Raw genomic sequence first — 14,337 nt, 5'->3', positions numbered from 1 at the left:
TTTGCCAAAGAACACATCAACTGGCCTAAAGAGAAATGGAGGAATATTTTGTGGATTGATGAGAGTAAAACTGTTCTGTGAGACGACCCCCAAACTCTGAATTCAAGCCACAGTTCACAGTGAAGACAGTGAAGCATGGTGGTGCAAGCATCATGATATGGGCATGTTTCTCCTACTATGGTGTTGGGCCTATATATCGCATACCAGGTATCATGGATCAGTTTGGATATGTCAAAATACTTGAAGAGGTCATGTTGCCTTATGCTGAAGAGGACATGCCCTTGAAATGGGTGTTTCAACAAGACAATGACCCCAAGCACACTAGTAAACGAGCAAAATCTTGGTTCCAAACCAACAAAATTAATGCCTCGCAGATGTGAAGAAATCATGAAAAACTGTGGTTATACAACTAAATACTAGTTTAGTGATTCACAGGATTGCTAAAAAAGCAGTTTGAACATAATAGTTTTGAGTTTGTAGCATCAACAGCAGATGCTACTATTATTGTGAACACCCCCTTTTCTACTTTTTTTTTTTTACTAACAGCCCAATTTCATAGCCTTAAGAGTGTGCATATCATGAATGCTTGGTCTTGTTGGACTTGTGAGAATCTACTGAATCTACTGGTACCTTGTTTCCCATGTAACAATAAGAAATATACTCAAAACCTGCATTAATCTTTTTAATCACATAGCACTACTATTATTCTGAACACTACTGTATGCTGTATTAAATAAATTTCAGAAAGCGTGTTCAGTACTTTTTCCCTGTGTCATTCCATTTTGTACTTAATTGTTTTGAGTTCTTTGTATATGTGTGGATTACTTAGGTTGTTCCCGACATCTGGTGAAAATTTCATGTCAGTAGCACCTTTAGAAATATATTTACTGAGAAAAATGGTGACGTGTGACATACTTATTTTACTCACTGCACATACCAAAAAAGCTTATGTTCATTACCAATAATAATAGAAATAATAAGCCAATAATAAAAATACACTACACCAATGCACAAAATTCCCAAATTAAAGAGCTTTTAATACAGAAAAAATCTGAAATATTGAAAAAGGTTAATTTAACCCACATCAGCTAAGTATGTTATACTACAAAATAATTTTGCATACTTGAGTTAGTCAGATTATTTAAACTTAAAAGGGTTTAAGGCAATCATCTGCCTCCAAACAGATCAGCTGGACTAAAGATCTGGTAGTATATGAGGAGAAACGCGGCTCTAAGCGAGAGCGCGGCGAGACCCAAGGAGCTTCACAGGAGGAAGCGTTACGGACAGGAAACGGGGAGAGTCAATAAGACTTGCACCCAGACAGTAATGATGACAAAGTTGCAAGCTTTAGTGCAATTAGTGCAACTAACATCCAGAAGATAAAAATACACAAATACACAAACAGTTGTGTAACATTTGCAGCGACACGTGAAGAAGATGACTTACAGAGAATATTCAGCTGAAGCGAGGCCTCGGTCTGACCCACGATGTTCTCAGCGCTGCATATGATCACTCTGCCGTTGTCAGCCGGTGACAGGCCTGTCAAAGTGAGGCTGAGCTTGAGATCCAGACGTTCAGTCTGCAAACATGACATTATAACAGGCACTATGTTTTATATACATAAATATGAAATCTGTGTGTTCATTGACTTTTAAGAGTTATTATTTTCTGCTATCCTGATGATTTATTACACCAGCACACAGCAGCTGAGCAGTGGCATTGTTTTCAGTAATGTTTGTCCATCTGTCCATGTGTGAACAAAATAACTCCACATGCTTTAATCTAATTTTAACCAAACTCGGTGGAATGTTTGTGAGACAGAGAAGGACAAAGTGATTTGATTTCAACAAAAAACAGTTAAACTTAAAGGTCATAGATGAAGATCAAAACTTAGGACCAGTGTTTCTATGTAAGGTATATTTCAAATGGTTATCTTTATATTTGACTTCTTTATAAATGACTTTTTGACCATGGGCGACCTTGAAAGGTCTACCTTAAGGATGTAAGTGCTTAACTCACAGTTTAGAGACAATATGGATCCAGCATGGTGGAATGGTTATGTGTTAGTCAAAGATGAAGTGTCTCCAGATGTGCTTTTGTGGATGTTATTTGAAACATTGTTGGAAGGGATTTGGTTTTCCGTCTGATCCAATAATAAAAAATTTTGTCACAAACAGGTGCATTTTTACGACGGCGTTTTAGGGCCACATAGAATTTTTTTTTATTAGACTTCCAGAATAAAGTCGTAATATTATGAGAATAAAGTTGTAATATTATGAGAATAAAGTCATAATATAATATTTCGAATTTTTTCTTGTAATATTACGACTTTTTTCTCATAAAATTACGACTTTATTCTCATAATATTATGACTTTTTTCTCGTAATATTACGACTTTATTCTCATAATATTACGACTTTTTTCTCGTAATATTACAACTTTTTTCTCGTAATATTACGACTTTATTCTCATAATATTATGACTTTTTTCTCATAATATTACGACTTTATTCTCATAATATTACGACTTTTTTCTCGTAATATTACGACTTTATTCTCGAAGTCCAAAAAAAAAAAAAAAAAAAGGAAATTCAATGTGGCCCTAAAACTCTTTTAAACATTTTTAACTTTAATGGCTGAAAACAATTATATTCACCCACCATTCTAAAAAAGAATACTCTGCTCAAAAAAAGAAACATTTTTTACAGTGTAGGATTATTACTGTTGATAACACTTTACAATAAGGGTACATTAAAAGACATTAGTTAATGCAGCAATAAACATTAACTTTTAATTAACAGATAACTGTTTAGTAATCAGTCACTCACTCACTCACTCATCTTCAACCGTTTACTCCAGGTGCCTGTCCCAGCAGTCACAGCGCGTGAGGCACAAAAACACGGGGGAGAACATGCAAACTCCACACAGAAAGGCCCCATGTGGGCATAGATTCCATGACCTTTTTGTTGTGAGGCAACAGTGCTAACCACTAAGCCACCGTGCTGCCTGAGTTTAGTAATCATTTATACATAATGCTCAGTAGCTTTATAAATTATTAAATAATGTATAAATTAATATCATATAAATTCATGCCTTAGTTAACATGAACACCCTTAACAAATGATTACTAAACATTTTTCATTCTTAATTCACTGTTAGTTAATGCTTATTACTGCATTATGTAATGTACCCTTATTGTAAAGTATTACCAAGAGAGCATCAGACACCCTAAGTTTTAAATCACTGAAATTGATTTTATTTTATTTTATTAGTTTTTCTTTTGCAGTTTGTGCCATTTTGAGGCAAATAAAAGTGCTTGTTTTTTGCGTTCATAAAGCAGGCACTGTGGCCTTGAAGGCCGACTACCAAACCTCAGCTTTGTAAAATGATATGTAACTTCAACCACACCTCCTCTGATTTTCCATCATGCACGTGATGATAAGCTTATTTCCTGTAGCAAGCTCAAAATGAGAAACCTGATGTGAAAGGCCCATGGGCTCAAGCAGGAAACCGGAGATGCTCACCACGTAGTGTGTGGACAGCATGTCAAGATTCCACTCGATGTCAGGAGGAGGTGATCCCGAGCCGATGCACTCAGCTTTTACGTTACTCCCCTCCATCTCGGTCACAAGCGTTGGGGTGACCTGCACTTGCGGGACGTCTGCAAGAAACACTAATTTTTGAGTGCCTGTATCTTTCAGATTTCTCCATCAGTAAATCTCTCTTGTACTTTTTTAAAAATGAAACATAGATTCACATTACCGCAGTCTGGAGGAGTGAGCTTGGCGAAGGTTTTTGTCACTCCTCTGTCGTCAATGCACTTCAGATCCTGATTCTCGATTTCATCTTGGAGCCTCAGTTTGATCCACAAATTATCACATACGCAATCCAGAGGATTACCAGTGAGGAGGATCCTAGAAAACAAACAAGACCTAGGCTCATGACCAATCCTCATCAACACCTACAGACTAGAGGCCAACCGATATATCGGTTGGCTGATATTACTGGCCGATTTAAGGAGCCCTTCACCAACATATCAGTAGCACCATTATTTTTCCCAATATGAAAACTTTTATTTTCTTGAATAAACAATGCAGAAAACATTTTGGCTGTTGAAAATGGTCTTATTGAGTAGTTTGTCCAGCAGAGGTAGCTCCCACAGCCTTATTTACAATGCTGTCAAGCATTGTTTGGACCACATCACCCCTTGGTCACATCAGACAGAGGCAAAATTGACCAGCTGCCATTCATTTTCATTCAGAGTGGGCATTTTACAGAGACGTGACAAATGGTCGATATACCCCCAGCTAGGCAGGGTCAACATATGTACGTTTGTTGGTTGGTGGTTATATTTATAGTTATTTATTATAAAGTTCATGTTTAAACCGCAATACATCAAGCCTCGGTTACAAGGGTGATGATGAAATGTTCAGAATCATTGCCATTTTTTTCTGTATATATAGGCAGATATATCCCCAACTAGCACGGAACATAACTGCAACATTGCTGGGAGGTTGCAATGTGGTTGCTCCAGAAGTAACGTTGTGCCCATATTGCTACACTGAAAAAAGAACTAACTTTAAAAAGCATTACAATTGGTAAAACCTGATTGAATTAAGTTGTCTGAACTTAAGTTAGCAAGTAAACTTAAGTTCAAACAACTTAATTCAGTCAGGTTTTACCAATTGTAACACTTTTTAAAGTTGGTTCAGCTGTCCTCTTTTGTCAGTGTAATACGTGGCCACAATGTTACCTTTGGAGCAACCTCTCAGCAATGTTTGCAGTTACGTTCTGTGCTAGCTGGATTGATATTGGATTTTTTTTTTTTTAAATGCCCTAACATGGATTTTGTATTGGTAACTCCAAAACAATCCATATCAGCTGAGCTCTCCTGGAGTAAAGTACTAACTTCACACTTACAAACAAGACACGTTCAAGTTCTGAAATGTTCTCCATGACAGCGTTGACAGGTTATTGTCTGTGAGATTTCTAAAAGGAAAAAAACAACAATTCAGTGGAATGGTAAAGGTTTTGTGTGCTATGGTCATCTCTAAAATAATAGTCTTCTTACAAGTATTGAAGTCTTGTATTGTTATAAAAGGCGTCCGATGAGATCGCCGTCAATCTCGTCTTTGTCACTGTCCTGTTGGAAATTCAAACATAATGTTACCAAACACCTTTTTTATTCTGTTGAAAAGTCAAAAAACCACACAGTGTGTTACTCACAGGTTTCTGAGGTTGATGTAGTGCCTTAAACTGTTGTCACTGATGTCAAACAGTCTGTTTTGGTTGGCAATGTATCTGTGAAAAATAGAGAAGAAACCCTGTTAGAATTTGAATTCTTAGAAAAAGCACACGCCGCTTTAAAGCTGCAGTGTGTCGGATTTAGTGCCATTTAGTGGTGATATTGCAGATTGTATTATCCCTTACCAAAAAGTAGTACATGCAAGTATCTTTCAAGTATACTTCCAGTTTACTTTTTATATTCTTATCAGTACTATTTTTTGGTAAGGGATGCCAGGGGTGGCCAAGTTCGGTCCTCGAGTGAATAGAATCCTGTCAGCATGAAGAAAAACAGGACTGGTGACAAGGGGTAACCCTGGTGGAGTCCAACACCCACCAGGAACAGGTCTGATGTGATACAGAGAATGCAGGCACAGCTTCTAATTTGGTCGTACAGAGACAGGATGACACATTACAGCAGTACCTTTACCGTATACTCCTGCAGCAACCCCACAGGATACCTCAAGGGACCTGGTCTTAGGCCTTTTCCAAGTCCACAAAACACATGTAGACTGCTTGGTTATACTCCCAAGACCCTTCTAATATCTTTGCGAGGGTAAGGAGCTGGTCCACCATTCCACGACTGGAACGGAACCTGCACTGCAACACTTTCATGTTGTTGACGGAAAATTCTGACCCTGCCATCTGAATGTCATGGCAGAAATCAAGATGCATCAGATCAACTAACAATCCAAGCACTCCCCGCCATTTCCATTGTCTTATTTTGGTAGAGGAAGTAGCTCAAAGGGATAAGGAGTTGGGCAACCAATATAAGCCCGGGTTAATTTCCCAGTCACACTACATGTATGTGTCCTTGGACAAGACACTTCATCTGCAGCAATGTTAGGGACCAACTACTAACATGTACATGCCGTCCATATACTTGAGCCGCTTAGGTGGGTAGGGAGAGTTCCCATGGGATAAAAAAGCTTTTAAACCTACTGGCACCTAAGTGGCTCTACTCTCTTTTTTTTTTTTAGGTATTCAGATATACTTTAGTATACACTAGTAGAGTTCTGTCTTAGAACTGGTATGTATATTAGAAGATATAACTTACTGAATTTTCATGTAACAGAGGTGTGTCATTAAATTACAAAACAAATGTAATTACAGTTACTAAATATTAGGGATTACATTTGAACATAATAAAAAATTGAATGTGTAAAATATTCGTTAAACCATTGCTTTCCATCTTTGCTGTGCAGGAATGACATAGCTGTATTTTTTTAACAGTGTGGGTCACCAAAAGGCACTGAGACAAATTTGATTCCTTAATTTGAATTTGCACCACCTCTTCCCATGTTAAGCAACTTCCATCTCAATGTTGCCAATTTAGCAACTTTCACACTAATTTAGGGACTTTTTCACCTTCCCTAGCAACTAAAAACCCTACCTCAAGACAAATAAATCTGCTGACTTTAATTCCACACAAACAGGCCAGTTTTGGAACAATGGTGTTGCTCCAAATGTTATACTAACTTTTAATAAAAGTTTGACATTGTTGTAACTACACTGTTAGGTTTAAATTGATGTTTTTCAAAATTTTTCAGCTTTATTGTCCAGTTTAAAACATTTGTTAGAAAAGTTATCACAAAGTAATTACATGTAAGTTGTAGTACCAGTCAAAAAGTGTGTACAAACGTTTGATTGGTAGTGTACAATACTCTGAAGAAATAATTAAAATAGTAATGTCGCCTATTACATTTTTAACTTTGAAACAGCTGTATTTCTGTATAAATCTAATCTGTTTGACATTTTTCTCATATTTTGTAAACGTTAGCGAGAACATTTCTAAATCTAAAAACTTTGTTTTGTAACCAGATAATACATCTGAAATGATTACAAGACACTTTACGTAGATGTTAGTACATCACTGCAGGAAAAACTTATTGTGACAGTGTTGGGTTTCACAGTCCTTTATAATCTATCTTTAAATATTTTACATATTAAAGCCAAGTCACCATGAGCTGGCCACACTCCGGGAATACCCATCAAGCTAGTCTGACCGTAGCATCAGTGGGTATCAGCCTTGGCTGAGGAAGTAACCTATGATGGACTGGCGTCATATCTAGGTGAAGTTGCTGACTCTTAACTTGATTTACACTGGGGGTATAAACCAGCACACATTGGGCCTCAGGGCCAACAGTAGTAATGACCAGCCATTTTGGTAGAGCATGGTTCAGTGGGGTAAGTATAACGGAGGCCAGCAGGAGTCGCTGTGCATATGTAGTTAGTAAACCTCACTCCCCAACAGCTCAAAAGGATTCTGTGGTCACAAAGCCAGAGCCCTGGGTTTTAGCCTTCTGGTTAGACAGAGCGCCTCCCATGCCAGGGATCGTGAGTTTTTGTCCCGAGGGGAGCAAGTGGGTGAAATCACACAACACAACTCAGAGTGCAGCCACTACAGTGGTGCCGTGACCCGGATGAGAGTGAGTTTAGGAGGGTGAGAGTAACAGAGGCCAACAGGAGTCACTGTGCATATATAGTTAGCAAACCTCACACCCCAACAACTCAAAAGGATTCTCTGGTCACAAAGCCAGAGCCCTGGGTTTTAACCTTTTGGTTCGACAAACTGCCTCCCATGCCAGGGATTGTGAGTTTTTGTCCCAAGGGGAGCGAGTGGGTGGAATCACACACAACACAACGCAGAGTACAGCCGCTACAGTGGTGCCGTGACCTGGATGAGAGTAAGGTTAGGAGGGTGAGTGTAACAGTTGCCAGCAGGAGTTGCTGTGCATATGTAGTTCGTAAACCTCACTGCCCAACAGCTCAAAGGGATTCTCTGGTCACAAAGCCAGAGCCCTGGGTTTTAGAGAGTCTACCTCCCATGCTAGGGATTGTGAGTTTGCATCCCTAGAGGAGTGAATGGGTGGAGTCAAACCACACAACATAACTCAGATTTCAGCTGCTACACAAGGAGATGGGCTATCAATATGTAGATGTTTGGTTACCAATCACACTACCTGTCTGTGATCTTGAACAAGACATCTGCATTGTCCCATCTGTAGCAGCCTTGGATGAGTAAGTTAGCACAGGCACCAGTGGGCCTCAGGTCCTACAAAGGACTTACAACTTTGTCTATTTTTGGTGAGGCCATACCTAGTGTGGTCTTCTTCTGCTGTTAACCATCCATTAAAAGTGGTTATTTGAGTTACTGGCTTTTTTCTGTCACCTTAAAGTAACCTGGAAGTTCAAGTCTGAATTCTGCCATCAACGAAGCATTTTAGCCCAGAGAACTGACACTCAGAGGATGCTTCTTTTTTCAGACCATTCTCTACAGACCCTAGAGGTGACTGTGCATGGAAATTCCAGTAGCTCAGCAGTTTTTGAAATCCTCAAATCAGTCCATCTTTCTCCAGCAACCAAGAAAGCTTTAACATCACTTAAATCACCTTTTTCCCAATCAGGTCCATAAGTATTTGAAAAGTAACAATTATTGTAATCTTCTCCTGCAGACACATTTAAAGTGGGACCACATATACTGACTGTAGTCTACCCACTGCACATGATGTTAAATCAACTCTCTCATGGTATTAATTATCTCTATCTTATCTGCCTTGGGGCAACTGTTTGTTGTGATTTGGCGCTATATTAAAAAAAATTGATTGATTGATTGATTGATTGATATTAGAGATGGTAAACTTCATATTATGACAGAGTTGATATAATACTGTTTGCAGGTGTACTGCAGAGTTTATTTGACTGTGTGATGGTTCTGTGACAACACTGTTATCTCATAGCCAGAAGGTTGTAGGTTCACTTCCATCCTGAGATGTTGCATTCTCATAATCACTTTTAAATCTGAACAATGCAAAAGTACGCCACTATAAAAAAAAAAAATGCTGTGCTGCTCAACTTAAAAAATGAAGATGATTATTTGCGTGGATCTTTGTAAAGTAATTCCAACTCAGCCATTCCCGACTAAATGCATTGAGACTTTTATAGTCAGTCAAACTCCGGTTTAGCAAAGGATTTGGTTAAGTGGCTTTGTGCACTTGATTTGCTTTGTTGTCTACAAGGTTAATTAATTTGAACCAACTTTGATAAAAAGTTTTGGTGTTATTAGTAGCCAAACTACTTTATTTCATTTAAGTTCTAACTTGTTTATTTTACTTCCATTCTACTCTGAACTATTCATACTACCTTAATGTTTCAGGGTTTTATAAAAATTCCATGTTGCAATTCCCATTTTTTGATCACACTGCTGTTTTGTTTTTTTTTGTTTTTTTTTTTATCTGTGTTGAGAGTTAAACACTGACCTGGGGGACAGGTTTCCTTCTTTGGATGGTGTTAATTTTAGTCTGTACAGAGTAATGCAAATAATGCAGATGTGTTGACGTTAACTGTCAGAGTTGATTTAACACCAGCCCTACAAGGAGTAAAGTGAACTTGAAAGTGCAATGACAAGTCACTTTTATGTTTAAATTGTGAGTTTATTCCTTGAAATAAATTCACTCTATATAGATAGATAGATAGATAGATAGATAGATAGATAGATAGATAGATAGATAGATAGATAGATAGATAGATAGATAGATAGATAGATAGATAGATAGATAGATAGATAGATAGATAGATAGATAGATAGATAGATAGATAGATAGATAGATAGATAGATAGATAGATAGATAGATAGATAGATAGATAGATAGATAGATAGATAGATAGATAGATAGATAGATAGATAGATAGATAGATAGATAGATAGATAGATAGATAGATAGATAGATAGATAGATAGATAGACAGATAGATAGATAGATAGATAGAGTGGTTTATTAAAAAAAAGATAGAGTGCTTTATTAAAAATTTGTTAAATTGTGAGTTTATTCCTTGAAATAAACTTCAATCAATCAATCAATTTTTTTATATAGCGCCAAATCACAACAAACAGTTGCCCCAAGGCGCTTTATATTGTAAGGCAAGGCCATACAATAATTATGTAAAACCCCAACGGTCAAAACGACCCCCTGTGAGCAAGCACTTGGCGACAGTGGGAAGGAAAAACTCCCTTTTAACAGGAAGAAACCTCCAGCAGAACCAGGCTCAGGGAGGGGCAGTCTTCTGCTGGGACTGGTTGGGGCTGAGGGAGAGAACCAGGAAAAAGACATGCTGTGGAGGGGAGCAGAGATCGATCACTAATGATTAAATGCAGAGTGGTGCATACAGAGCAAAAAGAGAAAGAAACAGTGCATCATGGGAACCCCCCAGCAGTCTACGTCTATAGCAGCATAACTAAGGGATGGTTCAGGGTCACCTGATCCAGCCCTAACTATAAGCTTTAGCAAAAAGGAAAGTTTTAAGCCTAATCTTAAAAGTAGAGAGGGTGTCTGTCTCCCTGATCTGAATTGGGAGCTGGTTCCACAGGAGAGGAGCCTGAAAGCTGAAGGCTCTGCCTCCCATTCTACTCTTACAAACCCTAGGAACTACAAGTAAGCCTGCAGTCTGAGAGCGAAGCGCTCTATTGGGGTGATATGGTACTACGAGGTCCCTAAGATAAGATGGGACCTGATTATTCAAAACCTTATAAGTAAGAAGAAGAATTTTAAATTCTATTCTAGAATTAATAGGAAGCCAATGAAGAGAGGCCAATATGGGTGAGATATGCTCTCTCCTTCTAGTCCCCGACAGTACTCTAGCTGCAGCATTTTGAATTAACTGAAGGCTTTTTAGGGAACTTTTAGGACAACCTGATAATAATGAATTACAATAGTCCAGCCTAGAGTCCAATAGTCCAACTTACAAACAATATCTATCTATCTATCTATCTATCTATCTATCTATCTATCTATCTATCTATCTATCTATCTATCTATCTATCTATCTATCTATCTATCTATCTATCTATCTATCTATCTATCTATCTATCTATCTATCTATATGTATAGATAGATAGTTAGATATAGTGGTTTATTAAAAATTTGTTAAATTGTGAGTTCATTCCTTGAAATAAACTTACAAACAATATCTATCTATCTATCTATCTATCTATCTATCTATCTATCTATCTATATATATATATATATATATACATTTAAAATACTCTAAGTTATACAAACTAAGTTTTTTTAGTGTTGTAGTGTTTAAAATTACACTGTTGGGAGTTAAATATGGGACAGGTTTCCTTCTTTGGATGGTGTTTATTCTAGTCTGTGAGTAATGCAAATGATGCAGATGTGTTAACGTCAACTGTCAGAGTTAACACCAGCTTTACATGAAACAAGGAGTAAAGTGAACTTGAAAGTACAATGACAAGTCACTTTTATGTTTAAGTTGTGAGTTTATTCCTTGTAATTATTGCACTGATGAAGCTCTTATAAAATAGGGGGGGGGGGGGGTATTTTTTATTCACTAACAGATGACTTGATTTTATTAAGTCACGCCAGCTGTGGCAACGCGTTCCAGAAAAGTCTCCAGTCGCGCAGCAGGTTCACTCCGATGCGCTCAGGCCTCCACGCTGACGCACATCAGGCTGTGCGCACACACACTGATGAGATTTTACGTGGAATCTGAGTTTCAAATAAATAAATACAAAAATCAAAACAATGCGCTCGTTGGGAGACGTGTTGTGGCTCCGCCGCGCGCACACTGGAACACCTGCGTGGCTCCACATTTCCTCCGCCGCCTCCGTTCCGTGAAGGAAACACCGACTAATCCAAAATAAGGCACGATGCGCGCTCACACCGCCACTACGCACGCACGTACACACAGCATGGCAGTTTACTGGCACGCGCAACGACATCTCCACCATACACACGCGCGCGCCCGCACCTTGGTTACACGATCACCAGTTTCCTGCGATAATTTGATTGAAAATGTTTTTTTTTTTTCATTACGTGGATAATGACATAATCCACAAGGGGATTTTTTAAAGGTTTGGTACTAGTGTTGCTTTTAATGTAATCATTGACCGTGTTATCATGATCACAGTCCTGTGGCGTGACCTACGATCGCCTTTACGCACACTTACATCTCCGTGATGTTTTCCATGTCGTCCAACGTGAGCACAGGGAAATCCTCGATCCCCGGTTCGGAATCAATACAAACAATCCTGGAGACGCTGCATGTGCACGATGCGGGGCAAGCGTCGCAAAATCTCCACAGCCCCATCAAAACCAAAAACAATCCGAGGCGAGCCGTGCCGTGATGTTCCCCCGCGCTGGAGTCCATCGCAGCTCCGACGAATATACACATGTGTGTGATGATGTTTCCCGCAAATTCAAAACCGAATCGAATCCGTTGCAAATAAATCCTTGGGAATCCGCAGGAGAAGACTGCGCCGTACGGCCAGGAATGCGCAAAAGCCCGTGGTTTGAAACATCAAGATGCCACGGATTGGCCTTTGCCGTCTCCGCAAAGCTGCTGCTTTATCGCACTAGTGCATGTCGACGCTGTGAAGCGAGGTGTCAAGTGCCGCCGTCCCGCTGCTGCCGTCACTCCTCTGCACATTAGGCGTGAGCTGGCGCCTCGTAAAACAAATATGAGGTGTTCCAGATGTTTGGAGATCAATGGGCAGGACCCCTGCGGGCGCTTTCCCCCTCTTCTTCTTCTTCTTCTTCACACGTGCGCTGATGGGTGAGGAGAAATGAGAGAGAGAGAGAGAGAGAGAGAGAGAGAGAGAGAGAGAGAGAGAGAGAGAGAGAGAGAGAGAGAGAGAGAGACAGCGCGCACGGCGGAGTAAGGATGCGCGGCGTGGCTACCTGCATCCGTCTATCGATTATCGCCGAGGACGAGCGCGTCTCCCTCAGCCGTCAGAGGGATTAAAGGAGAGCTGCAGGCTGTGCCCATCGCATGCATTGATCACAACTTTTCCCTTTGTGTGTGTGTGTTGGGGGGGGGGGGGGGGAATCACGCATCCACAACCTAATGAATATGTGCGGGATTGTGGCCAATGTGGGTCAAAAGCGCCACAACAAGGATGTAAACAATTATGTCTGTGGATGAAAGCGGCGCCCCCCACCCCCCACCACCACCACCACCACCTCACAAGGTTTTTTTAGGCCTATAGTGTGACGTACGGTTGACGCACAAGATGGGATGCATCTATGCAAAATAATTACCATAGTATGTCTGCAAGCTTCAAAACAGGAGAGGAGGGGCTGGGGGGGGGGGGGGGGGGTATTCAATAAAACTGATCACGCAATTGGCGCTGTTTGATTCAACAGGTTTTTTTCTACACTCAAAAAATGACTCATTGGATGAACTCAATTCAGTTATGTGCAGGATTTCCATCTAAAAATTATATGTAGCCTCAACTCAAATAAAGCACATCCATGCAAGATAATCAAATGGGCAGGGGTGGTGGCCAAGTGGTTAATGAGCTTGGTTTCAGTGCAGAAGGTTCCGGGTTCAAATCCCACCCCTGCCATGTAATGTGGAGTTGCGTCAGGAAGAGCATTCGGTGTAAAACTTGTGCCAATTCAACATGTAGATCCACCTTGGATTTGCTGTGGCGACCCCGAGTGCAAACAAGGGAGCAGCCAAAGGGACTTACTTTACATGCAAGATAATCAAATATATTTTAGTTGGGGCTACATATATTTATTACATGTAAATCCAATCCAATCAATCAGTTTTTTTTTTCAGTGTATTAAATGTTGAAATATAAAATTACACTACTTATTCTGCAGGTGTTATTAAGAAAAGCAAGGAAATAATAACGGAATTTGTGTTTAAAAAGATATTTTAGGTCTGTGGAAGGATTTGAGGTTAAACCCCCCCCCCCCAAAAAAACCAAACAATAAATCTACATATGGTAATCAAAGGGGTACTTGTTGAAGGACTGAACAGATGAGCCAATTGCTTCTTAAAAATGATTCACTGTTTTGCAAGGTTAAATGAATAATTTCCATAATTCAGTGCTTTGAAATGATCAAAACACTAAAGTAACTAATTGCTTCAAAACTGACAGAGTTGTTGTGAAAGTGTAGGAACACGGACCCACAACAGGGGGCGCAAATGAACGGACAATGGAGGAGTCGAATAACACTGCTTTTACTGCTGTGAAACAGGCACAACAAATACAACCAATTACAATAATGAAATGGAGTCCAATT

At 39.4% G+C, this 14,337-nt stretch overlaps 1 protein-coding gene across 1 annotated transcript in view; it reads right to left on the bottom strand.

Moving 5' to 3' along the window:
• ntrk2b (neurotrophic tyrosine kinase, receptor, type 2b) overlaps nucleotides 1-12,792 on the bottom strand; it is a 32,687-nt gene extending 19,895 nt beyond the window's left edge. The window contains exons 1-7 of the mRNA XM_034191547.1: nucleotides 12,252-12,792; nucleotides 5,226-5,300; nucleotides 5,071-5,142; nucleotides 4,920-4,988; nucleotides 3,762-3,913; nucleotides 3,524-3,660; nucleotides 1,447-1,579 (exon numbers count right to left, since the gene is read on the bottom strand). Coding sequence (XP_034047438.1) covers nucleotides 1,447-1,579; nucleotides 3,524-3,660; nucleotides 3,762-3,913; nucleotides 4,920-4,988; nucleotides 5,071-5,142; nucleotides 5,226-5,300; nucleotides 12,252-12,475 — 862 coding nt within the window. The 5' untranslated portion in view covers nucleotides 12,476-12,792. The remainder of the gene's footprint in view (nucleotides 1-1,446; nucleotides 1,580-3,523; nucleotides 3,661-3,761; nucleotides 3,914-4,919; nucleotides 4,989-5,070; nucleotides 5,143-5,225; nucleotides 5,301-12,251) is intronic.
• Nucleotides 12,793-14,337: the final 1,545 nt, after the last annotated feature.

Source organism: Thalassophryne amazonica, chromosome 17 (assembly GCF_902500255.1).
Source record: "Thalassophryne amazonica chromosome 17, fThaAma1.1, whole genome shotgun sequence".
Lineage (NCBI taxonomy): Eukaryota > Metazoa > Chordata > Actinopteri > Batrachoidiformes > Batrachoididae > Thalassophryne > Thalassophryne amazonica.
This window is presented reverse-complemented; position numbering and strand designations above follow the sequence as displayed.